Here is a 21,291-nt window from a genome sequence, read left to right as displayed (position 1 = left end):
TCTCTTTCTTTCTGTTTTGTTTTTGTCTTGTGAGAGGGTTTATCAAAGACATCCCACGTGCATCGTGATGTCCAACTTCTTTTGAAAAATCAGAAAATTCACCTTCCTGGGTGCCCATGACAGCGTCCTCAAAAGGCCTGACTGCCACTGTCTGCCTGGTTCTCGTCATTTGCACTCTCTGGGCTCTCAGGTGCTGTTGCGAGCCCGAAGGGCCGGTACTGGAATCCAGCAGATGATAAACGTCTCCTCCTCGCTTTCTGAAGCAGGGTGCTGGGGAAGGCCTCCCTGTCCTGAGGTCCCCGCTCCTTCCCCTGTCTGCACCCCGCCCTTCTGTGTCCTGACACCAAGGTTGGCCCAGGCTGGCCTGCTGTCCCTAGCTCACTCTTTGCATCACACTGGGGACCTCTTCCAGCAGTGAGTTCAGGAGGCCCTAGCTCACTGAAGTACCTGCCACCTTTGCCTGGAGATGCCCCCTCCCCTTCTCTACTGTCTGCTCCAAGAGCAGCTTTGGCAGAAAACCACCAGTGAAACTTGGTTGGCAATGACAGGATGGGCTCGGCCAGGGGCACTGGAAGTGGAGCCTCAGGGTAGATGGAAAGGGGACTTCTCAGGGTCCCCTCCCAAGGGTGAGGGACGGTCACTAGCAGCCCCTGTGGTCTGAGAAGAAACGTAGGGGAAAGGAGCTGAGACTGGAGAGTTCAAGTGCAGAACCTGATTTTGCCTTAGCAGCTGTGATGGAGTCTTCCCGAACCCTCTTCCGAGGCTGTAGTCATCGCGGGCCCACTAGAGATGGCATGCTGGAGGTGCGTGCGACTGAGTAGTGTGGCTCTGCAGTCAGACCAGGCTCCCTAGCCCTAACCCGACCTTTTTCAGTATTTGTGTATTTATTTGGCTGTGTTGGGTCTTAGTTGCGGCATGCAGAAGCTTTCGTTGGGGTGCGTAGACTTCTCTAGTTGCAGCACAAGGGGTCAGTAGTTGAGGCGTGCAGGCTTATTTGCCCTGTGGCTTATGGGATCTTAGTTCCTCAGCCAGGGATCAAACCCCTGTCCCCTGCATTGAGAAGTAGATTCTTAACCACTGGACCACCGGAGTAGTCCCTTTACCTGATCTTGAACTGAATTCCTTGCTGGAAATGGATTGAAGGCCCATCAATTGTGTGTAGGTGGAGTGGTTCTTACATCATGGAAAGTTAACAGCTTTTGAGACAGTTAGGGTTTTACTGAACCTTTGCAGAGGCTGAGAACAAAGCAGGCAAAACAAGAGGCTTGGATTTCTTTGTCTCCCATGAGTCTACAGTCTGTGACCTTGAGGTGGTAATTTTGTCTGTCTGATCCTCAGTTTCCTCTTCTCAAAGATTGAAGTAATACCTCATGAAGCTGAAATAAGATGGAATTGTTAATAAACATGCCATGGGACTTCCCTGGTGGCCCAGTGGTTAAGACTCGATGCTCCCAAGGCAGGGTGCCCGGGTTTGATCCCTGGTTGGATGATTGGATCCCTCATGTTGCAGCTAGGACTCAGGCAAAAAATCAAAATAAATGTGTCAAGTGCCTGGAACTTAAGAGGTACCCATGTAGGTTTTCTCTTCTACCTGGACTATTTACACTTAGACTACTTTTCCCCCCACCCTGTCTCCTTTTACTCAACATTTAGAGAAATGTCTTGTGTTTTTAGTGGTAAGAAAGTAAGGTGCTAGGTTGGAAATGTGATACCTCCACCATCTTACTTCAATCCTGTGTCTTTGAGGCCTTTGTGGTCAGACAAATACAGGTTTTCATCCCAATTGCCTTTTATTACCTGGGACATCTCTCTGAGTCCAAATTTTCTTCTCAGTGAAACTGGGGAAAACAGTACTTCATGTCCAAGGTTGGCTGTGAGGATGAACTGAATTACGTAGCCTAGCAGAGTGCCTGGCACATTGGTGCAATAAATGATATTTATTGTTTTTTACCTTTAATAGCACTCCTCCAAATGTTTGTGCACAGGTTTTGGTGAACCAAACAATCCTTGTCCATTATGTAAAGAAGTTTAAAAGTGTTAGTCGCTTAGTCGTGTCCGACTCTTTTTTACTCCATGGAGTTAAAATTCCTGCTCATGAATTCTCCAGGCAAGAATACTGGAGTGGATTGCCATTCCCTTCTCCAGGGGATCTTCCTGACCCAGAGATTGAAACTGGGTCTCCCACATCACAGGCAGATTCTTAACCGTGTGAGCCAGCAGGGACGTAGTCATTCGTCATGAACCAACTCTGGGCCAGGCACCCAAGAGTTTTTACATGTTCTCTCATTTCTCACAACAGTCCTGCGAGGAATGTGGTGGTTCTCATCTTGGAGATATGGAAATGAGTTCTGGGTTCTGATGCGAGTCTTTGGGTCAAACCAATGCTTGGCCTGAAGCTTTTTCCCTTGGCATCTTGTGGGAGGGATTGGGGCTGGGATGGACCCCTCCCTCTGCAGGATTGCATTTCAGGGCTCAGGCTGAACCTCCTTATTTGACTGCCAGTACCAGCTGCTAACAAGTCCATCCAAGGATGTGAGGTTCTGGGCTGCCACCATATGGAGACTGACATTCTTGGTCTCTTACAAGAGACCTCCATCATGAGTCCCTCCATCGCACTTTGATGACAACAGAGTCCTTCCATCACACTTTGTATAAAAATCCTTTACCGGATCACAGGGCTTTACAGGGTACAGAGCACATTCGTATTTGGATGCCTTTGATCCTCTTGAAAGCCTTAGGCAATAGGATAAAGTGAAAGTGAAGTTGCTCAGTCATGTCTGACTCTGCAACCCCATGAACTGTAGCCTACCAGGTTCTTCCATCCATGGGATTTTCCAGGCAAGAATACTGGAGTGGGTTGCCATTTCCTTCTCCAGGAGATCTTCCTGACCCAGGGATTGAACCTGAGTCTCCTGCATTGTAGGCAGACGCTTTACTCTCTGAGCCTCAGGGAAGTCGGGCAGTAAGACAAGGTAGACCGTTATCAGCCCATTTTTCAGGTGAGGCGGTTGAGACCCAAGCCACACAGTGAGTCAATAACCTAGCAAGGATTTTATCTGAAGTCTCCTGAAACCGAGTTCAGTGCTCTGTCCATGCCATCTTGCTCCTGTCACCTTCCATCAGCTCCAGGGATGGCTGGGCTCTCTTTTCTAGTTGAGTTTTTCGAGAAGCGTGAGGCCCTAGACAGAGGAGCCTGGCGGGCTCCAGTCCAGGGGGTGGCAGTCAGACAGGACTGACGGGACTTAGCGTGCAGGCAGGAGGCGCTAGAGAGCGAAGCATTTTACAGGGAGGAGAGCTGCGGCTTCATGTAGTTACCAGCAGTAGCCACACGAGGGTGCTGCTGCCTAAAGAAAGCCTTATAGAAGCCTACGGGCTCAAGGGTCCAAGGTGGAGGGCTGGGATGGCTTATCCCCGGCTTGGGGGGCTCCGGAGTGAAGAGTCCCATCCAGAGGCCTGAGGTCTGGCATGTGCCCTAAGACTAAGCTTTCCGCTTCCCTCCCTCCCCAGCTTCTGCTGGGTAGAAAGCTAGTCCCTCACTCTGGCTTGGGACGGCAGGGTATCTGGCTCACAGACCCTAGTTTTGCCTGGGACTCACGTGTGACCTCTGGCAAGTCGGTTGCCCCAACTGTCACCTGGCATGATAGCCCGGCCCTGCCACCCTCACAGGGTTGGTATGAGGTCAGAGGGCTGATCCTGTGAGCAGGGGGCCCCAAGCCTCTGTTAATGTGACCCGAGGCCCTAGTACCTCTTTAGGGGCTACATCTCTGGCTTATGCATCAAAGCTTTCACACAATGAAAACTTCCGAGTCTTTTTATGACCCACAGGTGCCTAGCTTCAAATCCCAGCTCTACCACCCCTCTGGGACCATTGTGAGTCATTTATCCTCTTACACAAGAGGATAATAGTCCTTCTACCTCCTGGGGCACCCTGGAAACACTTGACACAGAGCTGGGCACATAGCAAGCCACACATGAAACCTGTTACTATTATTTTTATTGCCCTATTTTTTCCTGCTATGTTGGAGACCTTGGAATTTTCACTAAGTGTGACTAATTTATCCTCTGAACTGGGACAATTTTAAGCATGAAAGTGATTGCACTGAGTTATTACCTCATGTGGAGACAGCCTCCCAGGTGGCCGACTTCCTGATGTTCTTATCCTCATGTGTTCTGCGTGAAGAGGGCTGCCTGCAAACAATAGGACATTGTGCAAAGGGTAGGGCGTGACTTCCCCCACACAGGACACCAGCTCCAGCTTGCTCTCTCCGGGACATTTTGTAGGACACTCTGACTTGAGGGTCCCTGCTGTTGACCAGGCTTAACACGCCAGTCACACTTGCCAACTTGCCAGCAGAGCCTCCAGCCCCCTTCCAGCCTTCTAGGACATCCTGACTGCAGTCTCATGGGAGACCCCAAACCAGAACCACCTATTCAGCCTCCCCTGAACTCCTGACCCACAGAAACTGGGGGAGATAGTGTGTATTGCTGTTTTAAGTGGCTGTGTTGAGGGTCACTCGTTACACAGCTGTGGATAACTAATACACAGCACAAAAACTGCTGTAGGCCAGGCTGGTTCTGGGCACATCAGAAGGCCCATTTCTCTCATTTCTCCTGTGAGGCACATGCTACCCTGCTCTATCTTGGCCTTGGAGAGCTTGGCCACCCCACCCCTACCAGCTGCCCCCTTGCCAGGACTCCAGGAAACTTCCAGATGCTCCTCGGAGCCCCGGGTAGAGACGTGTCTTGGGGGTGTGGACCCCCCAGAGACCACCGCTGTCCTGTGCCAGGGCTAGGTCAGCCTCTGTCTCTCAGGCTCAGGAGGGTTCCCTGGCCCACACCCCTCGGGCCGCGAGTGGACCAAGCCGGGAATGACTGGAAAATAATGGCCAGTATTGGCTGATGCCCTGAGCAGGGTGCTGCCCTATGTCACCCGGTCACCTGCCTCCAACTATGGGAGGAGAGAGCAGTTACATCAACTTCCATGGGAAGACAGCGGTCTCAGGTCACTGGCCAGGAAGTGGAAGAGCTGGGATTGGACCCAGAGTTCCTCTCCTCAGAGCCCAGGGGCTCAAGACCCTCCCTGCTTCTGCCCTCCGACATGCCCCATCCCAGGGCCCCACGCTGGGAGCTGGGAATTAAGTTTGGCGTTCCCAGATCGGACCCATTTACAGATGCAAAGACTGAGACCCAGGGTGAGGGGAGTAACCTGCTCAGGGCCCATAGAGGGTGAGGAACGGAGCCAGGAGCCATGTATCCCATGTGAATGCAGTTACAGTCACCCCTCAGCATCCCTGGGGGATGGGTTCCAGGATCCCTGTGATACCTAAATCCACTGAGGCTCAGGTCCCTTATACGAAAGAGCATGAATATTTGCATAGAACCCACGCACATACTTCCATGCACAAACTCTACTTAAGTCATCTCTAGATTCCTTATGGGCTTCCCTTGTAGCTCAGTTGGTAAAGAATATGTCTGTAGTACGGGAGACCCAGGTTCGATCCCTGGGTTGGAAAGATCCCCTGGAGAAGGAAATGGCAACCCACTCCAGTGTCCTTGCCTGGGAAACCTCACGGACACAGGAGCCTGGAGGGCTTGCAGTCCATAGGGGTCTCAAAGAGTCAGGCACGACTGAGCGACCAGCACTTATAATACCTAATGCAATGTAAACACTCGGTAAATAGTTGCCACTGTGCAGCAAATGCAGGTTTGGTTTTTTTGGAACTTCCTGGAATTTGTTTTTCCTGAATACTTTCCATCTGAGGTGGGCTGAATCCACGAATGCGGAGGGCTGACTGTCCTTGCTCCTTGCCCACCTCCAGCCCTGGGATGGCAGCTTCCTCAGCACCTAGATCTGTGCCTACCTGGCCCTCCGCAGGGACTCAGGAACCTGAGGGTGAGCTCTGCTGGTCTCGGTGAGTCTCAAAGAGGAAAGACGCATGACATGTCTTGGTGACGGTTGAGCTCTCCTCACTTCTGTTGGCGTGGAGTCAGGAGGGTCTCCGGCCCTCTTGGTCCATCTCACTCTCCCTTCACACACACCCCTTTCACAATTCCAGGTCACTCTCCTCCACCGGCTTTTTTGGTTGTTGCCCAGCTGGGCTGCTCTAGCCCCAGGATGAGGTGAGAAAGAAAATATATTTTTAGAGAGGCTTTTTTTTTTCTTCCAGGAAAATGACTCCAAATGTGCAATTTGTTCCTGGGAACGGGGGTGTGTGAGTGAAATGGCTTCTGGTACGGCAGTGGCCTCGTCTCCTCCTGCGGTCTCCTCTACATTCCTGCTGACCCTTCCCCTCTCTCCCTCCCCTCCCCACTCAAAGGGAAGAGAGCAGGTGTGTGCTCCCCCACCCCAACAGCCACTTCCGAGCCCTGTGACCCTGGACTGGCAAGAAGGGGTCACCATGGGTAAGTCTTGGACATGAATGAGGTCTTTGTTGTGGGGTTGGTCCTACCTCGAGAGTTTTTGCAAACCACAGAGCATTTGGCCTAGGAGAGAGGGTGGGTAAAGCAAAGCCCAGGGCTGGTGGTGAAGCCGTCTGGGTTCTGCCACAGGCTGACTGTGTGTCAGTCACTTCCGCTTTTCAGGCCTCAGTTTTCTTACCTGCGAAATGGGCAGATGAAGTGGGGAGTGAGGAGAGCAACTCAAGACCCTACATACTGTCATTCTAGGTCACAGCGAGCAAACTCCAGAATCTTCTCAGCCTCATCCATACATAAGACATCGGAAGCCTCCAGCTCGAGCTCAAGACTTTAGGAGCCCTCCTCTCAGGTGGGCGGAGTCTCAAGTGCAACCGCTTCAGAGCACCCACTCTCGGAGGTGGGCCCACCATGGTTCAGTAGAAGTGGTGCCACCACCATGAAGCCTTCCTCTATTCCCCCAGGATCCTCAGCCCTCGGAGTGGGGTTAACCCCTCCCTGCCCAGGCTCCTCTGCTGACCCTGCTGGACCCAGTCGATGGTACCTGGCTGGGCTGTGGGCTTCTGTTCAGACGAATGTAAAACAAATGAAGCTTAAGCTTTGGGGACCCTCACTGGCACAACCCCCTTCCAAAGCCAGTCAGCCCCTAATTTTGTATTCATGATCCCCTCAAATTGCATAAACTCGGGTCCCACAGAGTTGGGTTCATCCCTGTTTTCATCCCCACCCAGTTTGAGGTCAGAGCCTCACTCCTGGAACAGTTGTTATTCCTCCTTCCCTTCCACCTCCCCCCAGGCCCCGGTTAGTCTTGGCGCCTGGGCCAGACAGACCCAGAGACAAGGTTTTGGCTTCCACCTGCCCGAAAACAGGGGTCTCTGTTGGGGTCTCTGTGACCTCTGCTCTCCCCTCTTGGGTGACCAGCCCAGGCCTGCTCTCTGGCTCCCAGGTCACTCATCTGAAACAAAATTGGACTTCCTCTCTCCCCCTCCTCCCTCCCCCTCCTCCATACCTGCCCGAGGGGCCTCCCAGGAAACCTGTGGGTCCTTAGTTTGCCAAACCCCTGCTCACAGACCTAGGAGAAGCCTGGGTTCGAATCCTGGCCCCGTGCCTGGCAGCTGTGTGCCCAGGGGCATCACCCACTCTTCATCTTGAGGAGATGTGCCTTCAAGTCCCTGGCACATGGGGGGCTCAGGAAAGGCTCGAGGATGGCCTTCTGAGACCCTCACATGGGCAGGCCCCTTGGTGGGCAGGGGGCTTCCCCCAGATGGAGGCCAAGCCCTCCCGCTCCCACCCAGGCCCTGCAGACTCTCCCAGCAGCCACTCAGCTTATCCCGTGACACTTCTACTTGCTGGGTCAGCAGGCAGACAGCCCGAACCTTCCCAAGTTCCCTCTGTGGGCTCCAGCCGGAGCCCTCTTGGCAGAATCCTCTTTCACTTCCTGATTTTGGGGTCAATGACACCTCAGGACTTCTGTCATTCAGGCTTTTCTCGGAAGCAAATCGGGGCTCTGGCTCCATCCTGAGTCTTGGGCAAGACGGAAAGTTATGATGGGAGAAGGTAGGTGCGGGGCGGGCAGGGGGAGTCAGGGGAAGCCCAGGCAAGGCACAGACTGCTTTTCCCAGACCTGTGATTGCTTTGAGCTGGAGGGCCGGTGAGGATCACAAAGTCCCCTGCGTGGCCACAGGGAAGAGCAGAGTGGTCTTCTGTCAGCCCCTTAACTTCCCGGCTGTGCAACCCTGGGCCAGTCACCCCAGCTGGAAACTGGGGACCACGGAAGGCGCAAACCCATGCATCCCTCTCCCCGTGTGCCAGGCTTCACTGGTAGACTCCTCTCGGCAATGACGCGAGGAGGTGAGTGTGTTTGTGGTACACGAATCCCGGGCCGCAAGAGGAGTAGGGAGGTGCCCTGGATGGTGTCTGGCGAAGGGCAAGCCCTCAGGAGGACCTGGCTCTCATCATTACATGGCAATGTGAGTTCCAAAGAGCCGGTCTGTTTAGCCAAACCTCTGGGAGCAGGTGGAGTCAGGCAATGATTGCTGAGCAGCTCCTGTGTTCCAGGCCTGGAAATGCAACACAGGCCTGGACCTCAGAGATTCCGGCAGAGGCCTCCACTTCCCTTTCGCTGCCTTTGCTGGAGCCAGGCAGTCTGGCTGGGGCAGAGGAAGGTCTGAGTCGGGTGGGTGGTGGGGCCTGGCTGTTTGGCGTGCCTGTAGCTGGGTCATTTGGTCTCCAGGCTCATCTGAGTGCATCCACAAGTTGTTTGTGTCCACGTGATGGTGCAAATCACACCCCCCCCCGACAGACCTCTGGACCTGGCATTGCAGTGTTACTGTTGAGAGCTTGGGTCACGAGCTTAGCTCTCCCTCACCAGCTGGGTGACCCTGGACATGTCTCCTAACTTCTCTGGGCTGGCTGTGGTTCATCCCTTGTAAAGTGGGGATAAAGCCACTTTACAGGCGATGTGCATCTTTAAGCTGTGCCTGGCGTCTAGTCAGCTCTGCCCCATTGTCCTTTGGGGGTTCCGAGGTCTCCCACTTCGGGCAGGTGGGGGGTGGGAGCGGGGCAGGGAGTGACAGACAGTAGAGACTGAAAGGGCTGGGACGGCAAGCTTGGGTCTTGTCCAGGGTGCTGGTTTGGGGGTGGGTGGGATGAGTGGGGGTTAAGCCCCGCCTGAGGGAGTCAGGAAGGTTCCCCCGAGGGGCCAAGCAGGCCACGGGAGTTTTGCTCTCCGAGTGCGGCGAGCAGATGCCTGTGTGGATGGTGATCACAGGTAAGGGAAACCCTGAGAAGCTGGGGTGAGGCTCCAATGCACAGGTAGCCATGGGGAGGGGGGTGTTGATTGCATGGAACGTCAGCTGCTGGGATGCAGTGAGTGTGTGCAGCTCTGAACACCAAGGACAGCGGGGTGGGGGAGGTGGGAGGGGTGAGGAGCAGAATGAGACCCTCGGGGCTCAGACCCGGCTCAGCTCGGGCCAGGACCAGCATCTCTTGAGGTGCGGCAGGGGGCGCTCCGGGCCTGCCCAGTCCAAAGACCCTCCCCCCTCGCTGGGACGTCAGGGAAGAGGGCACAGCTTCCAGAAGTCTCAGAACTGGCAGGGAGCTCAGAAGGTGGGCCATGCCCATTCTGTGCATGGGGACTGTCTTAACGGCCTTCCTGATGGCTAGTTTTCTGAGCCTCGTCTACCTGCCAGCCAGAGTGCTCCCCACCTCTCAGAGTAGCCAGTGCCATCTGTGGCTAGTTCCAGCTGTTCCAAAGTCCCTCCTTACACAGAGCGGACATCTGGCATCTCAGACGCCCTCCCCTGACCCTGTTGGCCCCAAGTCTGCCCTTCATGGGCTCCTCAGACCCAGCCTGTTTCCTGGGCCTGCAGCAGCCCCTCTAGGAAGTAACTATCCTCATATCTGGGTCCCTTACTTAATAAGCATCATCTCAGCCACCCTGGTGGCTCAGACGGTAAAGAATCCATCTCCAATGCAGAAGACCAGGGTTTGATCACAGGGTCAGGAAGATCCCCCGGAGAAGGGAATGGCTACCCACTCCAGTATTCTTGCCTGGAGAATCCCATGGACAGTGGAGCCTGGGGGGCTACATTTCATAGGGTTGCAAAGAGTTGGACATGACTGAGCCACCTTTATTGAACCCCAGTTCGGTGGCCAGAAGAGCTCATTTAATCCTTACAACCTGGCACGTGGCCCTGGTCCTGGCACACACGGCACTCACTTTATCTTTGGATGATGAATGAACGAGTGACCACGTGGTCATGTTTTCCACATTACAGCTGGGAAACTGAGGCTCAGAGGGGTAAACTCACTCATCTAGAGTCACCCAGCTCACATCTGACAGAACGGAGGTCTGAACCCGGGTGTTAGCCCAGCTGAGTCAGAGCTCTTTAACTCCAAGCGGTGCTGCCTCAACTGGAACCAGTTCCCCGCCTCCTGGGCCCCATCAGCCCCTCTCCAGCCATCTTTCCAAGGGGCCCATGGGTCAGAGTTCCTAAAGGTTTGGCAATGGGGTTCCCAGAGGCTGGGAGCTCAGAATTCTCAGGGATTTTTGAATCTCAGAGTGTTGACTTTGCCTTGCCTCCCTCTCCAGATCTCTGCCCAAGGGCATCTGGATGAGGCTCTCGTGAGCTCCCTTGCAGGGAACGCCTAATGAAGCACCACGTGATGCTGAGCTGACCTTTGCCCTTTGACCCTCCTCTCAAGCCCCTGGAAGGACCAGTCCTGATTCATCCCACACCCCAAACCACGCCTGGTGCCAGGGGCTGTTCCTCGGGTCCACACCCGGCACTCTCCCCTCCTGGCTCCATCAGTCCTGGTTTCAGTTTCCTGTTCCTTAGGGGGAACTGTTCCAGTTTCAGCTCGATGATTTCCCCTTTGCTGAAGGCAGGGCCTGAAATGGGTCTGGGGAAAGGGGGGCTGGGGGTGGAGACTTTCAGCTGGCCAGTGCCAGCAAATAATCTTTTCCCTCTAGGCCTGTTTCCCATCTAGGAAGTGGAGATATTGACAGCTCCTACCTTATGGGGTCACTCATGTAAAGTACTTGGCATGGATCAGGGGTTTAGTAAACGTCTATACCCTTCTTCCTCCAAAACAGGTGGATGGGAGTGAGTGAGAAACACATTTACTGATCCAACAAATTTGCACCCAACCACTATTCTGCACCAGGCCCTGGGCTAGTGCTGAGGACAGAGCAGTGAACAAGACGAACCAAGCTGCTGCCCTCCTGGGACTCCTGTGCTGGTGGTGGGAGATCCCAGCGGGTAAGCGAAGTGCATCATATGTCAGGCATGGATAAAAGCCACAGAGAAACCCAGGATGAGCACCCAAGGGGAAAGGACTACAGCGCAGGGCACCCCCCATCTGGGACATACTTTTCATACTACCTGCGCTGGGAGCAGAGGGGTCTGCAGCCTACAATGAGGAATCCGAGGCTGGGGGAGCTGGCAGCGCCCCCCTGAGGTCACATAGCTGCGGGAGAAGAAGCACCTGGCCAGGTCTGTCCACCCAGTGTCAGGGCCCAGAGGTCAACACCCGCCGGCGCAGAGGGGAGACTGAGGCCCAGAGAGGGCCACGCCTGCTCTGTGGTCCCGCTGCCCACCCGTGTCCTGGAGACACCAAAGCCCAGTGAACTCGGATGACCTGTGGCCCCTTCTTGTGGATCGGCTGGAGGGGATGATGGATGGGTCCTGGGAGAGTCAGTGAACCCTTAGCGGGAGGGTACCCATTGTCACGCAGATGAGACCCATCTACCGGACTCTCTGACGAGCCAGGTCGTACCCCGCACCTCCACGCGGGGTCCTTCCCCCTCCAAGCCCCGCGACGGCCCGGGGAGGCGCGCGCTGCGGGTCCCGGTCCCCAGAGCGAGGTTCAGCGAGGCCAGCCACCCGTCCCCGGTCGCACGTTCCCCTCGGCACCCCCATCCCGCGGCGGGCGGGTGCGTGCGGAGCGCGGGGCGCGCGGGGACCCGGGCGGCGGGGGGCGCTCCGCGCCGGCCCCGCCCCTCCGCGCCCCGCCCCCCGCGCTGGGGGCGGCCCGGCGGCAGCGCACGCTTCCTGCGGGCGCGGCGGCCGTGGGCGCGGAGCTGCCGGGCGGAGCCGGGCCGCTGAGCCGGAGCCCCGACCGAGAGCGCGCCGGGCCAGCCGCCGGGCCGTGCCGCCGCCGCCGCCGCCTCGGGAACAAAGGCGCCCGCCGCCGCCGCCGCCATGAAGCCGGGGCCGCCGCACCGCGCCGGGGCCGCCCACGGGGCTGGCGCCGGGGCCGGGGCCGCGGCCGGGCCTGGGGCCCGCGGGCTGCTCCTGCCTCCGCTGCTGCTGCTGCTGCTGGCGGGGCGCGCCGCGGGGGTGAGTGCCTCCCGTTCCCGCGCCGGCCGGCCTGCGGGGAGCCCGTGCTTGGCCGCCCTTGCCTCCCGGGGGCTCGTTTTCCCGCGGGCGGGGGGACCCTTCCCCGAGGGCGGCCTGGGGTCCCGGCTGGGGTCCGGGCGCGGGGCCGCGCTGGGCGTGTCTCGGGTCTGAGCGGACGTGGCTTGGTGCTTCGTGGGTGTGCCCGGACCGCGGCCACTTTTAGGGAATGGGGTCGCCTCCCTCTGCGGGGGCAAGGGTGTGCTTTCGGTTCCTCCCTCCGAGGGTCGTTGCAGGAGGGCCGGGGGCGGTGTGTGTCGGGGGCGCGGGCTGGGGGGGGCGGCAGGCGGCCCTGGGAGGAGGAGGGGTGGAGGGTGACTTGTGTGAAGGTGACCTGAGGGGGTGGGTGAGGATGACCGCGTGTGTGGCCACCTCCGTGGAGGGTGCTGGGACCCGTGGGGTGTGCACGCGTGAAGGATGAGGCGTGAGGACGAGCCCGTCCCCGTGGATGGGGGCCCTGTGCCCTACCTGCGTGTGGTCGTGTCAGGGTGACCCATTGTGTGTGGTGTGTGCCCGGGCCGGGCTGGGGACCATTGGCCATGCTGAGTGTGCTTGCAGGGGTGACTGTGTTGGGGGGAGACCTCTGTGGGGTGTGTGTGTGCAAGCGTGTGCAGGCAGGTGTATGGTTGACCCCGTGCATGGAGCACGCACCTCTCGGGGGTCGCGCGTGTGGGTAGCAGTGAGTATGCATGTATGACCTGACCCCTCAGTGTCTCTTTGACCGCAGCAGGCGTGGGGTTGAACTCAGTCCCAGCTCCATCAGGGGCAGCAGGAAGAAAGGCCACCTCCTCCTTGCGGGACCCAGGTCCCAAGAGAGTTCCCCATGGGCACGTGTCTGGAGCCTGGCCAGGCCATGAACGGGGGAGACTCTAGTTCCCTTGGTTGGTTCTAAGAGTTATGCCTGGCTCCCCCATTCCCCAGGGTGAGAGGAACCCAGGCCTATCAGGCAACCCCCCAGGTGCTTACTCTGCCCCTGCAAGTCTCTCTGGGCCTCAGTTGGCCAGTCTGTGAAATGGGAGGAAGTTGGGCAGGGGCATCTTGGACAGACATGCTCAGTCCTCCCCATCTATCTGAGGGCTTTGAGCTGGGTGGCGTGGGGTGGGGAAGTGTCGAATGCCAGGCTGAGTACCGGGGCTGGTGAGCTGGCTGCCTCATTCCCAGTTCTCCCCTAGATGGGGTGAGGAAAAGAGGTCCCTAGCAGGGACAGAGATCCAACCCATCCTGGTAACTGGGTCCCTTTCTCAGCTACATTTCTGGATGACCATCTTAGGAATCAGAGACTTGGAAATCGCACAGGCTTGGGTTCCAATCCTGCTCTCACCCCTGATTCTAGTGTGACCTTGGACAACTTGTCTCACCTGTCTGAGCTTCCATTTTCCCCCTCTGCAGAATGGGGCTGATAACACCCTCCTGAGAGATTAAATGAGAGGCCATGTGTGCTGGCCCACAGAAGGAGCCCGTTGAATGTTTGATGTCGAGATGAATGAACAGGGGTGCTGACGCCATGCTTTAGACTCGGCAGCCCAGCGGGAACCCTGAACTGGGTGAGCCCTGGGCAGCTCACGTCCCTCGTAGAACTTTTCCTCATCCATAAAATCAGGCTCATGGTTTGTGCGCCACGAGGCGGTGGAAGGAATGAAGTGAGCGCACGTGAAGTGAAAGGTCTCCCTGAGGTAGGTCTGAGGGCCAGGTGGAGTGGGCGTGGCTTCGACCCAGCTCTGGGTGGCAGATAAAGTCAACCCTCAGGGTTGGGGTCTGGAGGCTCAGATGGGGGGGCTGGACATGGAGAAGAGGAGGGGCTGGGCTCCAGATGAGGCGATGGAGGGGACCCGTCTTCTCCAGGCTTCACACCTTTCCAGGAGGAGGGACGTCGACTCATCTGACCTGGGAGCCAAAGGGTTAATGGGTGGTGCCCAGGGGCCAGGGGCACGGCACCAGAGGAAGAGGGTGAATCCTGCATCAGGAGGGACTGAAGTTAGATCAGAAGAGCCCCAATCAGGATGGCTTCAGGAGTGGCTTCCATGGTGGGAACTCCCGAGGGCATCACTGGGATGGGCAGTGGCTGACTCGGGGCAGGGGAAGGACTCAGGAAAGGTGATACCAAGGTGCTCACCAGCTTGAAAGGGAGCTTGTGTGTGTGTGTGTACGTATGGGGCAGCTTCTAGGATGGCCTCAGTAGGGGTAACAGGTCTCATTCATGCTGCACGTGGTGAGTTGGGGAGTGTGTGTGTGTCCTGGCATCCTCTCTCTGAGAAAGCAGCTGTCTATGACTCTGAGGGATGTCTGCCTTCAGGGTTGCTTCGGATGTTGTATTATACTTAAGTCTACCCAGAAAGACCTAGAGTGTGGACATCCTGGAAATTTCAGCTTTAAATTGCGTTATTTGGATGATCAGGGCTGAAAGGGACTTAGATAATCACTTAGTCTTGTTTGAATTCCCAGTGGTGGGAGTTCATGGCTTTGTGATCTTGAGAAAGCGATTTAACCTCTCTGCACTTTCCTTTCCACCTGTGAAAGCTGGGAAGGATAGGAGAACAAATGGAGTTAATATGTAAAGCTCTTAGCGTGGTGCCTGGCACATAGTAAACACTCGGGAAACGTTCTCTTGTTCTTTGACAAGGTTGTCATTCTGTGATTGGGAACCTGGTAGGTGTGGGGGGTGGAAGGGTGGGGGACCATGGGAAGAGGAAATCACTCACGGAATTCGTTTGTTTATTTGTTTATTTTTGGCTGCACTGGGTTTTCATTGCTTCATGCGGGCTCTCTCTAGTTAGAGTGGGCAGGGGCTACCCTCAAGTTGTGGTGTGCAGGCTTATTATTGCCATGGCTTCTCTTGTTGTGGAACATAGACTTTGGGGTGCACGGGCTTAGTTGCCTAGCAGCATGTGGGATCTTCCTGGACCAGGGATGGAACCTGTACCCCCTGCCTTGGCAGGTGGGTTCTTAACCCTGGACCACCAGGGAAGTGCCCAGGGAATTCTTCTGAAGCACCAGCCCTGGTGGTTCCTGCTCACTCCCCACCCCCGTGATTTCAAGCATCCAGGAGCTCCCTACTCCGCTCCCCTCCAGCTGCTCCGGTTGGCTGTGAACACAGAGTTGCCAGCGTGAGATTGTCCTCACTGTAAAACTTACGTGTTGGGGGACCCCTGGGCGGTTCCAGGGCCAGACCCTGACAATAGGGATACCTTAGGGATCTGTAAGTGTTAGCACCCAAGATGGCAGGGACTCGGGGACGGAGACTTTGAGTAAGGGATTTCTCTGTTTCAACATTCTTATCTGTCAAATAGGGACCATGACAGTGCCAGCCTCACAGGGCTGTTGTGATGAGAAAGTGAGCTCCTTGGCTAGACCCAGCACAGCCTGCCAGTGCACTCTCCAGAGATGGGACCTTTCTAGGAGGGAGCCTAGGGAGGGCTTCCTGGAGGAGGAGGTTTTAAGCTAAGCCATGTGCCATATGACACTGAGCAAGCTGTCACCTGCCCTGACCCTCAGCTTTCTCACCTGTCAACTGGGGACCAATACTTGCTGCATGGAATTGCTACTGGGGGGCGTGGGGGGGAGTCATACCATTCTCATGGCCGAGTTGGGATTGGAACTTGGTGCCTTCTGCTCCCTGGGGAGCAGCACAGTGCCCCCCCGCCTGTGAATTCAGTGTGTTTCTTGTTCCCTCTTACTGGGGTTTGGCATGGGGTTGAGCTCTGCTGGAGAAAAAAGCAGTGTGGGCTTTTGAAAACAAATGGCTGTCCCATCCCATGGACTGGGGCATAGGGTCCCGGGAGGCCCCAGGGCAGTGCTGGGGGCAGGGGCAGCTTTGGACTTGAGACCTGGAAAATGCTGGGGCAGTGGTGGGGCGGGTGAGAGGGGCATGATGACGGGGAGAAGGTAGAAGCAGAGCTCCCCCACCCCCCAAGCCACAGGTCCTGCTGAGTGCAGGCTTCCCGCCTGCCCCTCCCATCGGAGCTGGGACCATCCCCAGAACTGCTGAAGGGGAGGGGAGAGGGACGGGTCCTTCCAGAAGAGGCTGCGGTAGGATTCCTTCAGGCTGGAGCAGATGGAGGCAGCTGGGGATGGGAGGTGGTGAGCTCAACAGGGGCCAAGGCCCTGATTTGGGTGGCAGCATCCACACCTCAGAGGGCTTAATGATACAAAGAGTAGCTAATGCTCACTGGGAGCCCTGCCCGTTGAGCACTTGGTATGTATTGGCTCATTTAATCCTCATGATAATCTTTGGAGGTAGGAGTTGTTAGAACCCCCATTTTACAGATGAGGAAAACTGAGGCATAGAGAGGTTAAGCAGCTTGCTCAACGTCACACAGTTGGAAAGTGACAGAACTGGATTGAGCCAGGGCCTGGCAGGTTTATAGAACTGGGCTGCAGTCTTAATTTCAGTCTCTCTTGCCATGTGATCCTGGGCGAGGTACTTACTTCTCCTTTTGGCTGTCCCTACTCCCAAATTTTGCCTACATTACCTGTTTCGTGAATGCCTGCTCCTTGCCAGGCTCTGGGCCAGGCATGTCCCCTATCTTTTTTTTTTTTTTCCCTATCTTTTTTCTTTTAATTCTCACTGTCGCCTTGGTGGTGGGGTGATGCTACACATGTGGTAGGTGGGGGAAGGGTCTGGCTCTGGAGCCCTTGCTCCCACACAGCCTCTCAAGGCTCTGTGATCTGTAAGTGAGCTCTTCTGAGGGTCTTGGGGGATGAATCAAGGGAGAGTTTTATAAACTGCACGACAGTCAACAAGATAGGGGGGTTGGTGGTGGGAGGATTGTGTCTGGATCATGTGACCATGGCCCAGGAGAGGGGAATGTTTAGAACCTCAGGATGAGAAGGGTCTAAAAAGTTAGCATGTCCCCTGGACACCCACTGGACGCTCCCAGTGTTGGGGCTGATTCTCTGCACAGATGACCAGGCCTGCCTTTAATCCCCTCTGACTCTTGGAAAGTTGTGTGGAGTCCCAATTTATGTCCCTGTCACCCCATCCCTGAGTCCTGGCCCTCTTACACCTAACGGGTCCCTCTGGCCTGAGTGACAGAGGCTCAGAGAGAGGGAGTGACTTGGAGGTCACACAGCAGTCTGGAGAAGAGCCAGACACTTTCTGGATAGACCGTGAGCACCTTGGGGAGGCTCTCTGGCTTCCTTGCTCTTTGCTGCACCCCCAAGGCCAGCACTGTGCCTGGCCCAGAACAGAATGGTTTGAATGAATGAAGAGTGAATGAGTGAAGGAAGGTAGGAAGCCAGGACTATGAACTTCGGAGCCCAGTCTGGGGCTCTGTGCTGTCTCCTGTGGAGGTGGGTTGGGGTGAAACATCGAGGGACAGTGAAGCTGGCAGTCCTGGTGGGTCCAAGCGTGTGCCTGTGGGCCGGGAGGCGCTGGGGGGCCACGGGGGGGGGGGGGGGCGGGGGCCTGTGGTCTGAGCACCAAGGCGCGGCCACCACATCTGGGTGGGACAGAGGCCCTGTGGTTCTGGGCTCCAGCCCAGCTGCTTGGAGCCCTGTGATTTTGTGTCGGGGATGGGGTGGGGAGGCGGGGTGGCTGGAGCCAGGAGCCGTCCCTGGGTCCAACCCCTTGCTCACCCCGCAACTGCCCCCTGAAGCAGAGAACAGGGTCTGGGCTGGACCACCTGGCTAGTCTTGCTGTCCCCGTAATGTTCCACCACATCCTGGGAACATCAGGCCAGCGCCTGCCTGGTAAACTTTTGTTGACTGACACCCCCTCCCCTTGCCTTGGCTCCCAGCCTCCCAAGATTCCAGGAGGCTGGGTCGGCCTCTCTTCCGGCCCCCCCTTCCCTCCAGAGCAGGCCCTGGCCAGAGGGGCGTCCGCTCCCCTCCCCCCACTGACCAGGCGTAGTCTCAGCGCCAAACAGGAAGCTGTGATTACAGGGGGAGTCTGAGCAGCAATGGCTGAGGGCCCAGCTGGGGGATGGGGTGAGGGTGGCCCCTGACAAGTGATCTGGCCCCTTCCCTACCTGGCTGCAGAGGGTGAAGGCCGGGGAATGCTGGTGGCAGCCTTTTATACCTGGTGGAGAGTGTTCTGCATGCCCCAGCCGGCTGAGGTCTGCCTTCTTCCCATCCCTGGGTCCCCACCTGGGCCTTGATGATATCTCTTTGGGGTGGGGAGCCTCCAAATCTGAGGGTGCAGCTTGAAGTAGTGAAAGGAACAGGGGCCCCAGAGCCTACTGGACCAGGGTTGAGATCCTGCTTCTGCCGATTTCTGGCTGTGTGATCTTATCAAGTTCACTTAACCTCTCTGAGCCTCAGTTGCCTCCTCTTTAAAAGGAGCTAAGAGTACCTCTGCCTCAGAGTTCTCTGAGAAGGAGAATACAGAACAATAAAGTGCCTGACAAGAAGTGGGTTTCTCCTCCAAAGAGCGATCTCTTCCACTTACCTGCTTTGCTCTTGCTCTTTTCCTGTGCCTTTCTTGGTCTCACTGAGGAATTGCTTTTGGAGGGGGTAGAGATAAGATTTTCTCTTGGAGAGTGTGGGAACCAATTTTGAAGGATCATGGATGACCCGAAGTAGAACCCTGGGGGTGGGGGCTGCCCTAGGAGGGAGAACTTGGGTCAGAACTCCCCATTGCAACAGGCAGGGTTGGGGCCAGATTAGAGGAAGCACTTTCCGGTGCCTCGTGGTAATGAGTTCACCAGGATTTTAATTCTTTGGAGCTGTTGTTGGCAGCCTGTGATCCAGTCTGGAGGTAGATCAGACTTGATGACTCTTCACGCCCTTCCAGTCCTAGAACCCCAGAGAGACCTTGCTATTGGAGGTACCGCCCAGAACATGGTGACACTGGGCCCTCTCCCTTTCCTCCCAGCTGGGGAGCCCCTCCGCTGCATTCCATTTATCACACACATCCTGGCCTAGAGTCGGTGACTGTTGATGTTTACATAGGACCTCAGGGATGGAAGAGCCCTAAAGAGACTATCAGCCCGGCAGCCTTCCAGGCTCACAGATGGGTGTCCTCAGGCCTGGAGATGGCCTGGGGCCTTGCCCAAGGATTGGGGCTGATCCTCCAGCCTGTGGTCTGCTTGAGCCTTCTGACACTGGTGGCATTCCACCCCTTTAGAAGAAGGCTTGGAGATGTCAAGCCACCTGCCAGGGCTTACATGCCTGGGTACTGGTGAAGCTGGGTGGGTGCTTGCTTCTCAACCTGCTCTGGATTCTGCCTGTCCTGTTGCTGACCTGGTCACCACACCCCTTCAGGAGTGAGGTTTTCTGAGATGAGAGATGAGGGTTAGGGGTTTGGGGTGCTGGGGAGAAATCTGAGGGGTGGGAGTTGGGGGTGGGGGATAATATTGGTTGGGGCCTATATTCCACTTCTGGGATGGGCCATGGGCTTGCTTTCCTCTGGGTTCAGCCTCAACCCAAGCCCTCCCAGAAACTGCACCCCCTGTGCTGCCAGCCGGGCCCCCCCCCCACCCCCCAAGCTCGGCTCACCAGCCCAGACTTTAATAAGGGTAATTTAGAATCAATCACCAGCAGGATCTCAGAAATCTAATTGCAGCAAGCTGATTGCCAATTCGACTGCGGGCACCAGGGGGCTGTGGGTGGCTCATTAGGCCTGTCTTCCTTCCCTGGGCTGGGGTTTGGGGGGCCGTGTGGGGACTGAGCAGGCACGGCTCCAAGAGAGGTGGGGGTGGCAGTTATATTGGGAGCAGGGGAAGGCTATTCTTTCTTCTTGGGGTGCCTGGCAGAACCCAGATACTGCCGCCCTCTCCAGGGTCCATGGCTAGAGCAGGTGCCCATGTCTGTCTCCACCCTTCACTCACCCACCATGTGTTTACTGCCACTCCTCATGGCCGTTGAGGGTGGGGTGGAGGTGTCCGCTGCTGAGTTTTACCTGGTTCCTGCTCTCACGTTGCTCCGCTGTTGGGGAGGCAGGTGCAATGGTGACAGTGATACTGGCCAGTCCTTACCAAGCACGTGATGTACCAGACACAGTTCCACGTGACTAACACACTTTATCTCAGTTCTTGCCACAACACTATGCGGTAGGTATTGTTACCCCATTTTACAGATGGTGACACAGAGGCCCAAGAGCTTAGGCAATGTGTTTCAGGCGAGATGGTTAACAAGCGGCTGGAGTGTGCTTCCTGAGATGCCCTGTTGTTTGGTAGGGTAGGCCAAGGAGGCTCGGGGCCTGTCTCTTGCTGGACTCCTCTGTTCATTCTGCAAACGTGAACTGGGCACTTGTTGCACGCCTAGCCCTGTGCTGGGGGCAGGTGTATCTTGGGTGTGTCCTGAGTCTTGTCGTTGAGCCTTGTTTGGGGGGTTTGTGTCCGTTGTGAGGGCAGGCATTGAAGAGAAGCAGGGAGGAGGCCCTGCTTCCCTCCCCGAAAGGTTCGAATCCCAGCTCTGCCACAGAAGCTTCGAGAACCTGGGCACGTGACTCCTCGAGTTTGCGTTGTCTCCTCCTCTGTCAGCTGGGCCAGGAACATCTTGTTCGCTAGGCTGGGGTGAGGAGCAGTGCTGGGGGAGGGGCAGCTAGTTAAAAGGAAGCTGCTGTTTACTAGTTACTTGTGTTTTACTTGTTTTAATGGTTATACTTTCCCTAAGATTGTTGTGTCTCAGAGCGAAGCTGCTACAGGCTTGTCCTGTGACTATGGGGCAGCTTCCCACCTCCCACCCCTACCCCCAGCATCTACTTTCACATCTGTAAAGTGGGGAAACTGGGGTGGATGACTCAGTGGCTCTTCCAGTCTTCACATTTGAGGAACTCAGAAAGACCAGAAAGCCAGAGAGGGCAGGAGCTGACCTGGGGTAGCCCAGCTGGGAAGGGAGGACAGGCCGGTGGGGCTGGGGCAGACGACAGGAGCCCTGCTTCCTTCAGGTGGCCTGTCTGTCTTTCCTTCTGGGTCAGGGTAGGAGGTGCCCTTTCCTGGCCCATCACACTGAGCACTGTCTTCTGTCCCAGCCTCTGGGACATGATCCAGGCCAGTTGGAAGCTGGGCTGCGAGTCTGGTTTCCTGGGCAGAGAGTT

At 56.4% G+C, this 21,291-nt stretch overlaps 1 protein-coding gene and 1 long non-coding RNA gene across 3 annotated transcripts in view; one reads left to right on the top strand and one right to left on the bottom strand.

The window, feature by feature from the left end:
- Positions 1-2: 2 nt before the first annotated feature.
- Positions 3-7,709, bottom strand: LOC133060723 (uncharacterized). 2 transcript variants are annotated; one of them, XR_009693817.1, is made up of 5 exons: positions 7,424-7,709; positions 6,450-6,598; positions 5,862-6,104; positions 4,112-4,188; positions 3-1,376 (listed from the first exon to the last, which is right to left on the bottom strand). It is a non-coding gene; the product is annotated as an uncharacterized LOC133060723 (long non-coding RNA). The 2 variants fall into 2 exon arrangements; XR_009693818.1 differs by having other exon boundaries at positions 7,487-7,709.
- A 4,410-nt stretch (positions 7,710-12,119) lies between these two features.
- SDC3 (syndecan 3) overlaps positions 12,120-21,291 on the top strand; it is a 38,522-nt gene continuing 29,350 nt past the window's right edge. The window contains exon 1 of the mRNA XM_061149144.1: positions 12,120-12,257. Coding sequence (XP_061005127.1) covers positions 12,120-12,257 — 138 coding nt within the window. The remainder of the gene's footprint in view (positions 12,258-21,291) is intronic.

This window comes from Dama dama, chromosome 8 (assembly GCF_033118175.1).
Source record: "Dama dama isolate Ldn47 chromosome 8, ASM3311817v1, whole genome shotgun sequence".
Lineage (NCBI taxonomy): Eukaryota > Metazoa > Chordata > Mammalia > Artiodactyla > Cervidae > Dama > Dama dama.
The sequence above is the reverse complement of the archived record's forward strand: the minus strand, read 5'-3'. Positions and strand labels throughout refer to the sequence as shown.